General features: G+C 30.4%; 2 protein-coding genes across 2 annotated transcripts; one reads left to right on the top strand and one right to left on the bottom strand.

Moving 5' to 3' along the window:
* Positions 1 to 1,076: 1,076 nt before the first annotated feature.
* LOC137931314 (uncharacterized) lies at positions 1,077 to 11,194 on the bottom strand. The gene is made up of 9 exons (XM_068774768.1): positions 10,398 to 11,194; positions 8,780 to 8,876; positions 8,040 to 8,144; positions 6,941 to 7,096; positions 6,529 to 6,560; positions 5,285 to 5,513; positions 5,027 to 5,137; positions 3,774 to 3,959; positions 1,077 to 2,972 (listed from the first exon to the last, which is right to left on the bottom strand). The coding sequence occupies exons 1-9, from the start codon at positions 11,192 to 11,194 to the stop codon at positions 2,241 to 2,243; spliced, it is 2,445 nt and encodes an 814-aa protein (XP_068630869.1). The 3' UTR covers positions 1,077 to 2,240.
* A 3,597-nt stretch (positions 11,195 to 14,791) lies between these two features.
* Positions 14,792 to 17,599, top strand: LOC137931085 (THAP domain-containing protein 1). Its single transcript, XM_068774484.1, has 3 exons — positions 14,792 to 14,959; positions 15,078 to 15,258; positions 16,439 to 17,599. The coding sequence occupies exons 1-3, from the start codon at positions 14,880 to 14,882 to the stop codon at positions 16,700 to 16,702; spliced, it is 525 nt and encodes a 174-aa protein (XP_068630585.1). The 5' UTR covers positions 14,792 to 14,879; the 3' UTR covers positions 16,703 to 17,599.
* Positions 17,600 to 17,848: the final 249 nt, after the last annotated feature.

The raw sequence follows: 17,848 nt of genomic DNA, 5'->3' as shown, positions 1-17,848 counted from the left end.
AATTTTAATGCAATTTGTGTTGGTTTGGCAAATCTTTGATATTACACTTTAATATAGGAAAGTTTAAACTCATTGTATGCCATTAATAAAATCAAGGAATGTTTTATATGGTAGTATAACGTCAGTTTGTCTGTAATTTAAAAATTTAGTTTATATAAAAAAAAGTTGTTACTTGCGAAGCTTTTAAAAATGTTGCCGTGTGTAAACACACATGGCAACATTTTCTTACAAACTAAAGCAATCTAAAGATGTGTTTGCGTCTTTAGATTGCTTTACTATTTTACATATTCAGAACTATTTCATATCATTTTCATCTGTTTTACCAAGTAAAGTTGAAAGAGAACTTTATTTACATGGTTTGACAAATTTAGTATAATTCTGGGAGCATAAATTATATACAACCATTTTGCATATTTCTTATTTTAAGAACGCAGCCATTCTGGTGGCATAACAAAGCACTTGAAACATTAAACATTTTAAAATTTAGAATATCCCATGAGCAATTGAACATCTCATTCGTTTATTTTTTTATATTTAATTTTACAATTGGCAACAATGAAAAATATAGCAATGTACAAATGTTACCAATGTTACAATTATTAACAAATGCAAAACGGGAGTCAACATTGCCTAATGGCACACACTCGCTATAAAACATTAGGAAAAAATACACAACCATATATTATGTACTCATTCACACTGCAAGTTTGTCATTAATGTAATTCATTTGAAATTGCTTCTATATCAGAAAACATTATCAATTAAACCTGCATATTTTCGTGAACTGTCACACTTTCCATATGATTGGTCAAAATTTTTTTCCCAATATCTCTGTATCCATTACTGATTAATATCAACTTTAAAAATAATTCTATTGTTATAACTATGTCCAAATGTTTTTGACTAGTAATAACATTATTCACTCTTCAACATATTACATATATACATCAAACACTAAACCTTTTAATATATATAGTCATGTTTTATCTAATTAAATATACATCTGTCCAGTGTTACTGTTAAAAATTTATAATTAATGTTTGAAAATATTAATAAGCCATATATATGTAATGAATGGTTCATATAAAATTTATAATTAATTTAATAATTAAGTAGCAAGTCTTGAGTATAATACTGTATCATTCAATAAAATACAAATAACTTTTGTCATCCATTACCAGTAATCAAATAAGGCTGTATATTTAACTGAAATTGATTCGTTGATATATTGTCTCTTGTTGATTTATTATATATTCACACAGATAGGAGAGTGAGATGGATAGCAACACAGAAATTCCCTCTATAGCATATATAAAACGGTAAATTTAAAATGAGTCTCTATGTCCCTTGCACAAAGGAGGGTAATGCGGGGATTTCCCACATTTTATTTCAGTACTGTGAAATTTATACTATATTTCTACAGTTCAAATTGGCGTATATTATGCCACTTGTTTTCTTATAATTAAACAAAACTGTTTTTAATTAAACTTGTGTTCTTAACTTTTTTATAATAAGAACATTGATTATATCCATAATATACAAAAATTAATAATCAATCTAAACTTATGGTATTTATGTTTTAAGTAAAAAAGATCTCTAACATTTCGAAAAACGAAACAAAACCTTAGTTGTGAGGGAAATTAACAAACTGTAATATATTCTTTATACAAAATTACGAAGTAGACGAAACTGAATGCACAGAAATTGTGAATAAAACAGTAACACTGAAACAATTAGAAATATTTGCATAACGCGTTATACGGGGTCATTTGAGTGTGTTGTACGAAAATGTATGTACGCGGAATTATTCTGCAATGTTATAGGGGGGATCACTGTGCCTGCTTCCGAGTAGGAATGGCCTCCGTAAACAGTTTCTTTTGTCTATTAATCTATCTCAAAAAATTTTCAGACTGTCACAGTTACAATTAAATATAATGACTTTATTAGTTTAATTGGCACTTCATGCTTTTTAAATCTTTATACACATGTCAATAAAAGTTTCTATAATATTTGATGAAGAAATAATGTCTTCTTCATGTAATTAAACTAATATGAATAGTCGATGTCAATTGTTATTAATGCGATAAGCTGTGGTAATAAATTAGTTACACAAAAGTAAGTCATTATAAATGTCATTAAATATCTAAGGTTTAGTATTTGACGTTTGAGTCCCATTATGAACATAAGCAATACATACCGTTCCAACAATGGGGATACAAAAATTCGTAAAAGCTTTAAAATTATGAGCTAAGTGAGCTGAGAGCACTCGTCTTGTTATCACATAATTTATTATCAGTCGAAAGCAGAACTAATTTCTGCATGGGGTCTATTATTATTTTAGAATTGTCTTCCTCCTCGTCAAGTTTTTTTCCTATGCTCTCTCCAGCACTGCTTTCTTCGTCCAATTCTAAGTTGCTTGCTTTATTGTCAAACACAGGAAAGAAGTCGTAATGTTTCCCATTACTTACTTGTTTGTTTGATTTATCTGTTTTTGAACACTTTTGTTTTTTACCGTCTTCGGAACTTTTAATAATGTTATGTTTCGAATCATTCCATCCTTCAGTCTTTCCGTGAACAGGGTTCCAATCTTTTTTAAACGAACTGGAAGGTTTTGTTGGTTCATTTGTAGCAAATTTTTGTTGTATTTCATTAATTTGATTGTGATTTTCTCTACTCGAAACAATTTGACCATAAACTGGGGTACAGTATGTAGTGTCCGAGTCCATGTTGCCACATCTGTTGTCTTTTTGAGATTGATTTTGGTTGATTTGGTAATTATTCATACCAGAATCAAATTCTGATTTTTGTCCTGCATTGAGCAAAATCTGTTTTGAGGATTTCACTGTGTTCTTTTTTTCACTATTATGGTGGTTTCTGTTTGGTGATCCATTGTCAAATTGCCTGCTGCTTCTAGAATTTGTTCTATCTTCTTCATTTGCTTCTTCTCCACCAATTCCATCAATATCATAAACCTAGAAAACAAGAGACGTCTTTATTTTAATGTTTGGAATCCTTGAAGATTAATACAGGAATATTAGATCACTGGATGTAGGCAATACAATATGAGTCATCATGGCACCATGGGGAGGTCTGTATATTGCAGTGAGCATCTATTGGCTGATAGGTTGACAATGATGAATACAAGCTTATAGCTTTTTTACATAGTTTATTTAATGTTTAAATATATTAGGCAATTTGATTTGAAACTATGCCTTGAACTCAGGGATGAGCAACACAGAGCAAGCGGGCCACTTGCAGCTGCTTGTTAAACATGTTTATGCAGTCCACCAAGGATTTCTAAAATTGAATTTATTTTATTGATTTTCTTTCCTTAGTGTATTTTTATAAAATTAATTATAATAAAATGGTGGTACATGCTAAACTGTAACAATAATTAATAATAACCACCTATCTAAACAAAGTGATGCATAAGAAAGCTGCGTGCATATTGTAGTTTTGGTAAGTAGATTATTAATATTTGTTATAATAAATTTTTTAGGGGGCAAATTGACCCATTAATTAAAAGGTTGCTTACCCCTGCTTTAACTAGTCACTGTGAAATACCTATTTTAATTAAGAAAATTTTGTTTGGCAGACAAACCAATCCAATACTCTGTGAATGCACCTATTGTCCATTTATTATATATTTAAATAAACTACATAAAAACATTGCCTGCAACTTTTTTATGCTTTTTATTGCGAAACTGTAGTGTCCAGATATAAGTACTTTGAACTAACTACACCTTAAAATAAAAAAAAAATATATTATTTACCTTATACATCACATCTTGATTCATGCCTTTCTCCCTTTCCCTTTTATTTTGCACTGCAAGCCATACATCTTTTAGCTCTCCAGCCAAGTCCCTGTCCTTTAATATAACAGGGTTTCTGGAAAGCGCAAGGCCTGGATTCATTGCTTCCACAAAATCGCAGAGAAGACTTACTAAAGCTTCCCGATCCTGAAATTATGGAAGAAAACATTCATAATAATGAGATTCTATAATCACTGAAAATGTTATTTCCGATGATTTAATATATACATTAATGTTAGTTTTAACAAAAATTATTAAAAAATGAATTACCATAAAGGTTACAATTTTTAAAGAGTTTTAAAATAAATACACTACATTTTGAAAAAGCAAATAGTACTAAAAGTTAATATGTTTTACCAAAATTTTATTTTTGTAACTTAACAGTGATGACTAACATACAGGGCCCTTCAAATTGGCAAGTTATTTTAGTTATTATATAAGTTAAAGTGGCAGTAGGTAGACTACACAGTATGCAGAAACAATGGTCACTTGTCTTGGTCTACACCGTATGGTCATAAGGTTCTGGAATGGAAATTACGAACCTGCAGCTCAGCAAAAGATTGTCTACTAAGTCGACAGACAACCTTGGTAAGATTGACCTTGGAAATGTACAGGAGAGGCCTATGCCCAGCAGTGGATATCATATAGAAATGATGATGATGATAAAGTAAAGTATTACTAGTTATACTTTTTAGTTATAAAAAAAATTCAATAAATCTAATAGCGACCAAATATTTAACATTATTTCAAATAATATACAGCGGTATATTTATTAAAATAAAGATTTCTATTCAAGCACTGTATAAGATTACTTTCAACTTGTAACAAGACACAGATATATCATAGCTATGAAATAGGTTTGATCAATCAAAAGCTAAAATAAATTATAGTATTTTCTTAATTTAAATTTTTATGTTTATCTGTAGAATCTTGTTATTAGCAAATTTGTAATTGGATTAGCAATTGGAAATTATTCAGTGAGCATTCCTTGAACATTAAATATATATTGTACTAGGGACATTGATGACAAAATTAAAGCATATTAAAAAAAATCTTTTCAACAATTAGTAATACAGAGAAATGAAAGCATCTTATTAAAACATATCACTATTATTACAGAGATCTTATCAATCTATTAGTAATTAAAGTGCCAAAGATTAGATATTATTATGATGTAAACTTTTTTATTATATATATATGAAAAAAAAACATACTGTAGGATTGGTAGCATTTTTTCCATTAGCTTTCAATATGTCGGGATTGACCATCACAGCAAACACTAGAAGTGGTGGCCTGTTACTGTTTGGACCACATCCTTGGTGTACCTAAGCAAAAAGAATTAACGTAACTAACGGTAAAACTATATTTGGTGAAATCATGATTATGTTAGATAGATATTTTTTCTTTTTTATTACGCTCAATATAATAAAAAATAAAATTGGAGACTCGAAAATAATAAATATTTCACATACCTGCATCCCTCCATATAACGGTATGGGATCAGAATACTGCTTAGGATTTGCTATTTTCTGCCAGCCCAAGACGTTTATATATAACTTCTCCGAAGTGTCTTTTATTGTGTCTTGAATACACATATGAGGTTGTGGGGGATTTTTAAATTGTCGAAAGGCACGTGAACCCCGTACATATTGTATAGGTGTTGTTCTTTCTTGTGGATTCTGATTTTCCATGTCAATATTTGCAACAATTGTGATAAAAAACCGAATTACTTAAGAAATAACACACTAAAATCTTCTCTAAAAATAATACCGATACGTATAGCCAAATGTCATTTCTAACTAACAGGCCTTCACAGACCTGACATTCCAAGTTTATTGAACTTTCAACAGCTTACCGATCAAGTAACAAATTACAGTACAAACGGAACGTAAGCGAGCTTTTTGTTTATTTAATTTCGAGTTCCTTCAGAAACATAAAACTGTTAATAAAAACTTCACAGTGAAGGAAGAAGTAAAAATAAATCTCCGTTCCAATAGAGGAAGGGAGAAGTGTCAGATGCGTGTGTTACTTTTTATTCGAGTAAACAGAAAGTTTGGGTGAAGTCAAAAGATCAAAAGCCTTTAGGATTGTTTTTTTTTTAATATACTTGAAATAATATGTCTACGTTTTATTTATATAATAATGTAAGGAGAAATGTGCGTATGGAAAAAAACAGTTCAAAAAGAAACTTTTCGTTAAATTTATGAATTTGTGTCGTTTATAATAAAGTTGTAACAATCATTAGACTTGTCAAGCTTTATAACCAAATATTTGATTAGTATTTGGTTAATACATATTTGCTAAAGTTATTATTATCGTATTATTTAGGAAAGGATTTCATTACATGAAATGAAATGTTAACAAAAATAATTTCGACGTCATAGACCAACAAATATCACTGTACTTCTTAGTTTTTTCAAGGCGAAGAGTAAAAAGTATAGATTAATTTTCAATAATATCTAACGTATTAAATGTACTTTTAAATTTTTGGGTATCGCTCCATATAAAAGTTGAAGTTTAATGTTGTTGGCGAATAATTCAGAAATACCGCCATTTTATGTCTTTATTCTGTTTAGTTAGTGCAAATACGCCTTACATACATGTAAACAGGTAAAAAAATCATTTTATAGTGCAAGAAATTGCGTTAACAATAAAACACAAGTATATTACGCTATTCATTTATTATTTAATTTAAAATAAAATCTATTTCCGCAATAGTGTGTAATAGCTGTAAGCCCCTTTTAAAATCTGTAAAAAAATTAAAAAAGTTGCGGTATTACTGTAACGGAAATAACGTGTAAGTAAAACAAAAATATTGATAGACGAAGTCAAATAGGTATAATCGATGATTGACAGCCAAATCCGACGTCCCCAGTGTCCCGGTACTGTACTACGGCACGATCTGATGCTTCTCAGGAAACCTCGAGCTTCGCAATCTTAATGAAGGTTTTATGCTAAGCGCCCTTAGTGCCTTGTAAAAATACCAACTGGAAAACAGTGGTTATCCATAAAAAAAAAATACCAACACGAAAAGAAATTACACAGTTTATAAATATGTGTTTTTTTTACAATTCGTCTGTTTTTATGTATCCTGATCACGTCCAATGATAAAATGATATGCTAAATACCGTTATAAATGTCGAAAGCGACAGATTTGTGAATGGACCAGCTGTGAAGATGTGGACGCGCCTCAGCTGTCCAGCGAGAAGTAATATATTTTTTCTTTGCCCCAGATTCGCGTTCCACCATGCACTCTCATAAGGGCCTAGCCTCACGTTGCCGCTCTGAAATGTTTTCGTTCTGTCTATTTTAAAATATTAGTAAATTTTAGTTCATCTTTCACGTTGTTTTCAAAGTCATCTTTAAACAGGATGATTCCTTATAGCAGGGATAGCAGTAAACGATAATTAATATGTAGTAAACAAAATTTTGAATTTGCTTTTTCTTACTTTATTATCATTACGTTGTTTATTATTTTTGGAACAATAGATTTTGGGAACGAATGTACTACCCCTCTTTAGATATGTAAGACTTATAATTAATCATCATGTATATGTAATATAAATGCCTGAAAACCCTCATGTCCAATAATATGTTCACAAAAAATGTTACTGTATTTAACTTGAGCGTATCAGGATTGAAAATACGGTAGTAAGTCCTGCTGTCCGTCATTTTTAAAAATGGAGACAAACTTGCTGTTACAAACAACGCCATATTATGTAATGTATAACAAAACATTTTTTTTACAATAATGTATAATAAATGCATAAAAAGTCATAACCTTGTCGTGTTATTTTTTAATTTAGATAAAGAGGTTATGTATAAAGTTTAGCTAATTAAATAATATTAATTATTTTTATTAACCAACGGTAGAAGACTGAGATTAGCGATTGTAGGTAATAGTGTAATTTACACTTTTTGCATTAATTATTTAAACCGACGGCATTAAGGATAGTAGATAGCGTTAAACACCGAAATAATGCATATTAAGACAGAGTTGCTAACATTACGCTGTATAAAAATATTACCAAGGCTATTATTCCGATACACATTTGATTTTTTTTAAATCGAACCAATTAATATAAAATCTCTACAACAATTTAGCCAGGTTTGTAGTGAGGTTAGCTGTCACGATTGCTTTATTTTTTTATTATAAATTATTTTAAGATAATAAATAGACTGTAAGTCCATTTAATAATATTTCTTAATTAAAAAAATATACATTACCTTTTCGATGACGTCGTTACTGTGCCAGCAGAATAAAAACAGTTGCATGATTCCGAAGACTAGATATTCGGCCATCAATAGCTTTTGCGTTGTATCCGTAGCCGACTGTTATTAAATAAAACTCATTAGTCAATATTGCAGCTTAATTATATATTGTGATTTTAAGTTTTCCGTGGGTTATGTACATTCGATTCTTTTTACAATTATATTGGTACTGATGTGCCTTTCTTATGCGGAAATATGCGGCTATTTTGAATGTTCGATTAATTTTTGACATGGTAGCGTATGATAAAGATAATATTTGTTATTTATAAAGTTATAATTAAGAAAAGGACCAATATATAGCTACCTCCGCACAAGCATTCGTAGTCGTGCAATAAAGTGCATCGCCTGCCAGCCCGCTGATAAATGCGCATGCGGCAAACAATGCGAGTGCCAAACACAGTACTAATCGGTGTAACATTACTCCTGAAGATGCCCCGTGGAGGCGTGAAACACGTGTTGAGTGATTTAGCGGTGGTAGTTAGGTAATTCGTCAGTGGGCTGGCGGGCGGTGCACTTTGTTGCACGACTACGACTGCATGTGCGGAAGTGGCTAATTATTGGTCATTTTCTTATTATAACTATATAAATAAAAAAAAAAATTAATTTAGTAGTTAATTTTTAAAATCAAAATAGTATTTGGAACAGTTAAATAAAAAAAAGATACACAAAAAAATAGTGGATGTAAAATAACATACGGTTAGTTGGTAGGCACTGAAACAAAGTACAGCCGAGCACATTATCACATAGAGAAACATAACCGGGGACTGCAAGGAGTTGAATAATTTTGCGTTCCTAAAACAAAATATAATATTATCTTATTTATCTTCTTCTTCTTGAAGTGCCTCTCCAACTAGTGGAGGTTGGCTATCAGCTTCCTGCTCTCTTCCTTATTTTTAGTTCTGCGTAATAGCTCAGCAGCGCTGGCGATTCCGGTCCACTCTCTAATGTTACGAAGCCACGACTTCTTTCTCCTACCAACCTTCCTTTTACCAGCGACCTTTCCCATCATGATAAGTTGAAGGAGATTGTATCGTTGGTGTCGAAGAACGTGTCCCAAGTAAGCGATTTTCCTTCGTTTTACTGTGAGCATTAGTGCGCGTATATGGCCGATTCGTTCGATCTTATTTATACAAACTTTTAAATGTTGGTATAATGCAATAAAATCCAAGAAGGTATTAAAATAAAAAATTTGAATAGTCCATGAACAACGAAGTATGTATTGAATCTATATAAATAAATAAAATTGGAGTGTCCGTTTATAATATTAATAAAAGTTTTTTACTACATGCTTATGAATATATATACGGTACAGATGCCAAAATTACGTTATTAAAATGCGTACATTTTTATAATTTTTGGTCGCCTGTCTGTCTGTTTGTTCCACCTAATTTCTAAAATAACTGAGCCGATTTTGACGGGACTTATACTAGCAAGTAGCTGATGTTATAAGGAGTAACTTAGGTTCAATACACGCGGACCAAAAATCGTGGGCACAACTACATTCATAAAAGTTTAGTAACAGTTTTAGTAGTAATTTTTGCAATAAGTATTGAAAGACTATTTGTGATAGGATTATCGAAAAAATATTGCTAAAAATTTAAAATAAAAGCCTTTCATTATAATGCTTATTTTCAACGATCTATCTTGTGTATTAATGTAAAAAAAATATACAACTAGGATAATTTATGAAAAGTTAACTAATCGTTACGTGTTTGAAAAGAAATTTCGTGACGCATTCAGCCGTAGTTATTATCATTATATTTTGTATTTTATATAGTATATATCATATGACATATATATTAAAGAGTTGGTCAACCTACGGCGCGCTGGCCGCATATGGCTTTGAAAAATATTTGTGGCACTTAATATACCAGTGGTATTTTCAATTTAAAAAAAATATTACTCTGAAATTTATACATCGAACACTATTGACTTTTTAATTATAACTTAATTATCAAGTGAATTAAAATTGTGTTTTATTTTTAATATTTATAACAATATATATATTTATAACTTCAACTAGTATGTTGCCAATTATTATCTCTTTGCATATCTTTTGAATATGTATTCAATTACGGCTCGCGAAGTATTTTAAAAAATGGCAAGTACTAACTAGGAGCTTGGCCATCCGTTATAAATGACTAAGGATGTATAGTAATATAAGTTTCGTATTTTTTTTCTATTACGACATTTGTACATCTGCCTATTTCTTATCTGCGCATCAATGTAGGTTGACTGTTAAAAATTGTCTATATGACATTAAATCCGATTTTGCATAAAGTGTATATATAAATAAATAAATTCCATTCTTACTTCATTAAAAGATCATGGACTTTGTAAAGATCTTTTATCCTTTCATCTGCTTGAACATTATTCACTTTCTGATCACCGGTATTTTTAAAAATATGTCTACATCTCTCCCTTAGTAAATCCATTTTACCACTAAAGAACACCATTATCACCATGGCGTTAGTGTCATATGCTGCCATGGTACAACCTCCGTAAAAGCAAACTACAGTGTGATATATAACCGTAATCCAAGATCCTGGTGACTTGTTCTTGTTGAAAGGTACCCATGAGCTAAAGATATGTGGAAAAGGCTCTGTGCCATTACGCAAGGCTTCTCTATAGTTTGACGACGACAAATATTGCAGTAGAGGTGTGATTACCACCGTAAGGAAGGTTAATCCAACTAAAATCCAATAAGAATATACAACTCTACGGCAATATTTAGTATATCTGACAATAACCTTCGCTTTAATTGGATCAAGGTCGTCTCTCTCCTCTTTATCAGCGACACACACGTACTCTATAAGTTTCTTCCAACTACTTTGCCAAAATACAAATGTATTTGCCTTCACAACGCATACAATGCTCAACATAGATATCTTCAAGTTGGTTAACATGAGTTCAAGATCGGATCTGATCATAAACAGTTCAATATATTCAGACACAACGTAAACGCACACGAATAAGTGCATGAAAATATACAAAATTTTGCCTATTTTGTTGTCGGGTAGGATAAAACCTATTTTTCTTAACATCCAATAGTTAGGACCAAGTAGGGGTCGTTGCGGATCCTCCAAACTCTCTAGAAATTTTGTTAACATTACGTTTAAGTTATAGAAACCAAAAGAAAATAATTAGGAAAAGTATATTATGGCTATATTCGATTGGTGTTGGGCACTGTTAATCTTTTTGGATTTTACAGCATCGAACTAACAAATCAAATAAAAATCAACGTTAGATGAGACGCCCTACGTAGTGTATCGACTAATTAAAAAAAAGACGCGTTGTATGGTATATATATTCTCCATTCAAACAAGCCCTGCATAAAAAAATAAGTATACGGTTGGAGTAGTAAGGGCGGTAGTTACGTTTTTAATATTTTAGTTTGATAAAATTTTTAATATTTTTGTAACATATACTTAGATTATTTAACACGACCAAATATTTATGTATTTAAAAAGTTATGTAATTATTTGTAAAGTATTTATATATTTAGAATTTTTAACCTTCATAAATAAATATTCATTATTACTACATATACGAACATTCAATTTTTTTTTACTTTACTTGTATAAAAAAGCACATAAATTAAAAAAAAAATGTTTGACAACTGACAATTTTTTTTGATAAATTCCTCTTACAACAAACTTGTCTAAAATAATTCTAATACCGATTCTATTGAATTAGGTCTTTAAAATTAATATGATAAATTAATTATAAAAGCAACAATATTTAAAAATGATCAAATGAAAAATAAATTAGTGATTAATGAAAATTATTAAAACATCACGTCACAAAAATGGCGCTATTTATGAATTAAAAAGTAATCTTTAGACATTATTCTCTTTTTTATGAACTTACAACAATTTATCGTTATTATATAATAAAGGAATAAAAAAAAGTATCGATGAACACGGGACATCACTAGCATCAGTTTCATACCGTGTTGCATGGTATTCTAAACCAATAATTTAAATGTCTCTATTGGGACGGCGAATAGGAGGCGTGGTGGTCACAGCGTGGGTGTTGCCAGAAATAAAAGAATAATGAGCCTATCAGACTGGTGTTGAAAATGTCTATTTATATGTTATTAACTGATAAGATATTAGCGATCGCTTACATTTAAGACGGGTTTAATTTCAGTTATATTTAATTTGCATAAATTCAAGTAAACAAATTCACGCTAATGAATACCAATTGGTAAATAGTTTTTTTTTGGTTTCAGTGGCGGAAATCTTCTGAATGGTTAAAATATGTGCGGAGGACAGAGTTATATGAGTTTCCTACCCACTAAATCCTTTCTAGGTGGTTGTGTGAGGAACTCAATCCATCGCCCTGTTTTATTATGGATGGTCCGTTCTAGGGTATGCGTTGTTCACGCTACCTTCAAAACCCTCGTGGTGTTATCACCATGGTGACCAGGTCGAACCCTCGTTCCGTTAACAGTAACTGTTATATACCTAATCTAATTATTAATTCCTTTTTGTAAGTTTGTTTGAAGACAAAAATAATGTACTACAGCATTGTTTATTTTATTTAATAGTTGCACAGTTTATTCATCTCTCCCCCTTTTGCCTTTGTCATGAGTCATGATCCCTTTTGGTCTTTAAACAATTCTTAAATTGATCCTTACTCTCGTTGCATGGTATAAAATAGTATCTAAGTCGATTCGTTCACAAAATAATATTTTTTTAACTTGGTTTACCAGCTACTTTTCATGCAAGCTTTCTCCTCTAAACTATACGGTATAATCTTCGAATATTATCATCAAGATGTTAAGCGACAGACGCTCGCTGCAAGGCATAGGCCTCTCATAAAAATAAATAAAATATATTGTATAAAATAAAGTAAAAATAAAGTCTTAGAGTTAAGTTTTTTTTAAGGTTCAGGATTTAATAAAAAAAACATAAGCTCGGCTATAATTTCGAGTGTAGGTGGTTTACTATTATCTCTAGAATAACCATTGAACCTTTTTATATTACTTTGTATACATTTTTTGTCTCATCTTTAGCGATTTATTACACTTGTGTTATTATTAAATTTATTATCATTTGTTATTTGTTGTTACCGCTACACTCTATGACTATAGGTTAGATTAATTTCATTTTATTAATATTTGTACCAAACCAAAGTTAAATTATGTCACCAAATTATTATTCAGAGAAGTAGAAAAATAGGACTGTTATAAAAAATAATAAATAGATTTACTATATTTTCAAAATAATAATCAGATATTTATTTGATTTACTATTCTTAAAAATAAATGTAGTGTTTATTGAGCAGTGCCAGCGGTAGAGGACTGAGATTTGCGATAGTAGATTGCGGGTTCGATATCCGGGACGCAGTCTTATAATTCACACTTTTTGTATTTATTATATAGGATTACCAATGCTGACAAACAAGTTGCTAGAGAATTAATAGCGGCGTCCTCTACGTACCATAACACCATACAGCGATTGCCAACCCGCAAGCCGAGCGTGGAAATAAATTATAGTAAAGAATCCCCACAGATATCTTAGGTGGTGGTCTTGCAGTGAGTGTTTGGGCTGAAATGACGAAGAATGAATGTAAGTTACTAGGGTTAACATATTTATTTTCACAATGAATCATAATCACAATATTTGAATCTGATTTAAAATAGATTTATTTTATTTATAACAAATTCACAAAGCAGATCTTTATGGCAAAGCTATGAGGAAACTGTTACTGTTAACTGTTATCGTTTCTAAACGAAGGTGATTTTTGTATGCTCTATTAAAACAAGCAGGGTAAGTATGACGCCTGCCTCAATCGAGAGACTAAATAGTTTTAAAATACGATATTCTTTGGAACATATTATCTGCGCTCATTATTAAAACATGGTGTGGTACAAAAGCCATTTGATATTGCACAACTTATTTTAATGGTTAGTAAGTGAGTTGTTAAGATGCGTTGACAAGAACGCAAAATGCCAAGCTACACCTGTTGATTACACAAAACGGACAGGTTCTCACGTATGTGTATTTTTTGGACAACAATGACAGTTACCCCGTAAAATTCAAGATAAGACCTGGATTTCATTTCAAATATGTTTGATTCAACAAAATAAGGTTATTCTCGTAGTTCACTATACACATTAAAAAAGAGAAGCCGTGCATAGTCATTTTTACATTTATTTACAACTGGTCAAGATTATTAATATTGAAAGGCATCATATTTCACTTGTTTACAAAAGTACGATTAAGTGAGTTCTATATATATTTAGTCTAGAGAATATAAGATATAGTGCTAAAATTGTAATGTATGTAGTATAATTGTAAATTTTTGTTTATTTTGCGGAATTAATAAACTAATTAATCATTGTAGCGGTTTCTTGATCCTCTTTGATGTTATATGTGTTGTTTTGTATTTAGCTTATGTAATATATCGAAGTGTCTGACTATGTAAGTTGGGTACCCCTTTGCTAAAAATGAAAAATATTTTGTCATTCCATTCACACAATTAGCTGAATCGCAGGCACTTTGGAAAATTAATTAATTTATTTATTGTTTGAAATAAAAAAAATTCCAATATTTTAACGGAATATAAACGTATGAAATGACGGTTAAACATTAGTTATTAAACATCTGGCCAAATCATAGGATGTCACAGCATAGATGTTGCAAATACTAAAAAAGAGATTTGAAAAATCAATACATCATTGCATTTACGATGTAATTAGGAAAAACAATTGTTTTGAAATAAATAAATTAAAGTCATAGTTGACGGTGAAAATTAAGTTATAAACGATACGAAACAAAAGTAGAAATGGTTAGCTGTGTAGTACCTAATTGTAAAAACAGTTCAGGAAAAGCGTCAAAGAATAAAGATGGGATAACATTTCATAGGTAGTGAAAACATTATTTTTACTAGTTTAAGAAATGTTTTTGAGTGAAAATTAATCGTAGATTTTATACAACCATTTACTAGATGATACATTCAACACAAACTATTTGTTCGCCATAGATTTCCCAGGGATAAACAAAGAAAGAAACTATGGGATGTAGCCGTGAATCGTGAGGAAGGATGGTCATCTACTCCATCTAGCACAGTGTGCTCAGAACATTTTGCGCCAAATGACTTTAACTTGACAGAAAGCGGATTGCGGAGACTTGCATCAAATGCCATACCTTCTATCAACATATCCGTATGATATTTTCTCTAGAATTAATATATTACTTAATGTCGTTTGCTGTTTTGTTCTTAAAAGCTTAACGACACACATGTAATTCTTTGCAAAATATACCTCATCATTTAATTAATATTACTAATCTAATAGATGCATTAAAGTATTTACATAATTAGTTCATCAATTATTATTAGTTATTAGTTAATTGTATTTTTAAATACAATTTATTGTTTATTAATTTTAATAATATTAGTTAAGATGTGCTCTGAAAATTGAAATTCAACAGCATTTTCTGTTCATATATTCATCAGAAAACGCTGGATGCTGGCTGCATCCAACCTTAGAAACCTATATGGGCCATTTTTTTACAGTGGACATCCTACGGCTGAAATGATGATGCTAGAAATATCTATCAAAAATTTGGGCCTTTCACTTATGGTAAAAGATTAAGGATAATGCTTTCTGTTTAGTGACATAGTGAAGGCATCATACTTAGAAACCTCAATTATGTTCTAAGATTTATTGAGGGTGGTTATAGATTTTAAAATGTTTTGAAGTATGAAGAAAACTGACCTTTTGTTGAATTACCCTCCCTATTCAAAACAAATAAATAATGGGGGTGGACAGTGACTTTCTGATAGATTATTTTACAAAAAATACTATTTCTGCTTATGCTCGATTGGTGTTGATGCTGTTAGCCCTGGAGCTTTTACAACTACATTGAAACTAAGTTCAGAGAGGAGCAGAAGGGTCGGGTTGTGAATTTAATAATAAAAGAAAAGCCGGACAGAAGAATTCAAGTTGCTCAATGTCACTTGCATGTAGTAAACCGCTTTACTCAAATAGAGCTATGAAGGACATGAGATGGTATTGTAGACCACAGGCAAACCAAGGAGGGATCTGGGTCCAACCTTGCCCACAATGTTTGCAGTTAGAGATCAAGACTATTTCTGGACTCTACTGGTGCATATGCAAGTGTTGTTTATGATATAACTCATACAATGATTTAGCTAAATTGATTTAGTTGAATTAGAAAGATGCATAGCTATGCATCTTTCAAAATTAAAAATTCAATCATACTCCAGGATATAATCAGTAATTTTTTATTTACAAAAGTGCATCCTTGTAAAAAGCTAACATGTTGCGTAATATGCATCCAAATAACAAATGTAATAAATAATTAAGTTTTGTTTTTTAGATATGCCAAGAGCCAGAACCCACGATTTGCAATTTAGATCCTGTAAAAATTGAGCCTAAAGATTCACAAGAAGTTATAGAATTAAGAAATAAAGTGAAAAGGTTAGAAGCCATTGCTGATAGGAGAAAGAGGAAACTAGAGCTGAAGTGGCAAGAGACAAGAAGAACTAATAGGAAATTAGAGTATATGAAGTATTTGGTTGAGCAATTAATAAGGAATGAACAATGTAAAACAATACAAATTCATTGTTCTTTTGAGATGTAAAATTCATTTGATAAAATGTAACATATATTTGTTGCCTAATTTTTTTATATAGTTTATCTGCTAAACTGAAAGTCACTTTAATATTTTTTTATTTGCATATGGATCATATGTAACATTTAATGTAACTATTTTATTATTATATAGTTAATAGCAACTATATTTGTATTAACCTTATTGTGATGAGCTCATGAAATTGAGGATAATTCAAAGTTATATGTTTATTTCTCTTGTAGACTTTATTTTTCGTATTTCTTGTCTGACTTTCAGATTTCATTGTATTAAAATTGGTTTTCAAAACCATGTACCTATTAAAGTTCTTGGCAGCCTGTTGTATTGTATCTTGAGTATTTAAGTATACAGCCTTTATCCATCGGCAGATGTGTCCTAAGCATTATAAGATTACAAATTTATAACCTTAATGTTAGTTGACTATTTGTATGCCGTATTTAACTTGTAGTATTAGAATTTTTGCCATTTCCTCTTACTAATGATTTTTTAATAAAAGAAAAACATTAGTTACTATAGAATTTTTTTTTTATATTCGAAACTAGTTTTCGTTAAATTTGTTTACGGATTTCATTTATATTTTGACTACAGAGTAGATAGGTATTAATAAAGTTTTATATGGGAGGAAGAAATTTAGAAAATCGTAATTATCTTTTTTTTTGTTAGATTTGGAGAAGAATCTTTTCAGAATGAAACAGCACTTTTTCTGTTGCCATTACTCATCATCTGATTTCTTAATATATTTTATTCTTATCTGTTTCATACAGGGAAATTTATGCCATAATTTCATTTTCAAAATTGGAATAGTTTTTTTTAATTTTTGTGTTAATTTTTTTTACAGCTAAGCAATATGTGATTTCTTGCCAACATTCTGTATTTTTCATGCATAAGTCAATAAAGATAAAATAAATAAATTGTGATTTATTATTTACAGTTTAACATTTTATTATTATATTTGCTATTATAAGACATATTGCATATATAGATTAATATTTAAACTAATAATATTGCATTAAAAAATGCCTTCTGAAGTGTTAGTAACATTGGCTATCTATCAAGCCTCTTGAGTGACCTTGAACTGGGATGCATAACAATGTGTTGATATTCAAAGCCGAGGTCCCATTTTGGTGGGCCAATGAA

Source organism: Battus philenor, unplaced genomic scaffold, assembly GCF_028537555.1.
Source record: "Battus philenor isolate CCGP_79_NKW_IND1 unplaced genomic scaffold, ilBatPhil1.0.hap1 SCAF_7, whole genome shotgun sequence".
In the NCBI taxonomy this organism is placed as follows: domain Eukaryota; kingdom Metazoa; phylum Arthropoda; class Insecta; order Lepidoptera; family Papilionidae; genus Battus; species Battus philenor.
Note: the sequence above shows the minus strand (reverse complement) of the source record. Positions and strands in the feature narration are given on the sequence as shown.

Bases quoted from the DNA above. Each gene is read 5' to 3' on its own strand.
- LOC137931314 (XM_068774768.1), bottom strand. From the start codon at position 11,194: ATGTTAACAAAATTTCTAGAGAGTTTGGAGGATCCGCAACGACCCCTA. The intron at 6,561-6,940 runs GTATTTAGCATA...ATTTTTTTACAG, and splicing joins CGCTTTCGACATTTATAACG to ATTTTAAAAGGGGCTTACAG. The intron at 5,514-6,528 runs ATTGCGGAAATA...CACAATTGTTGC, and splicing joins GCTTACAGCTATTACACACT to AAATATTGACATGGAAAATC.
- LOC137931085 (XM_068774484.1), top strand. From the start codon at position 14,880: ATGGTTAGCTGTGTAGTACCTAATTGTAAAAACAGTTCAGGAAAAGCG. The intron at 14,960-15,077 runs GTAGTGAAAACA...TGTTCGCCATAG, and splicing joins GATGGGATAACATTTCATAG to ATTTCCCAGGGATAAACAAA. The intron at 15,259-16,438 runs GTATGATATTTT...TTTGTTTTTTAG, and splicing joins TACCTTCTATCAACATATCC to ATATGCCAAGAGCCAGAACC.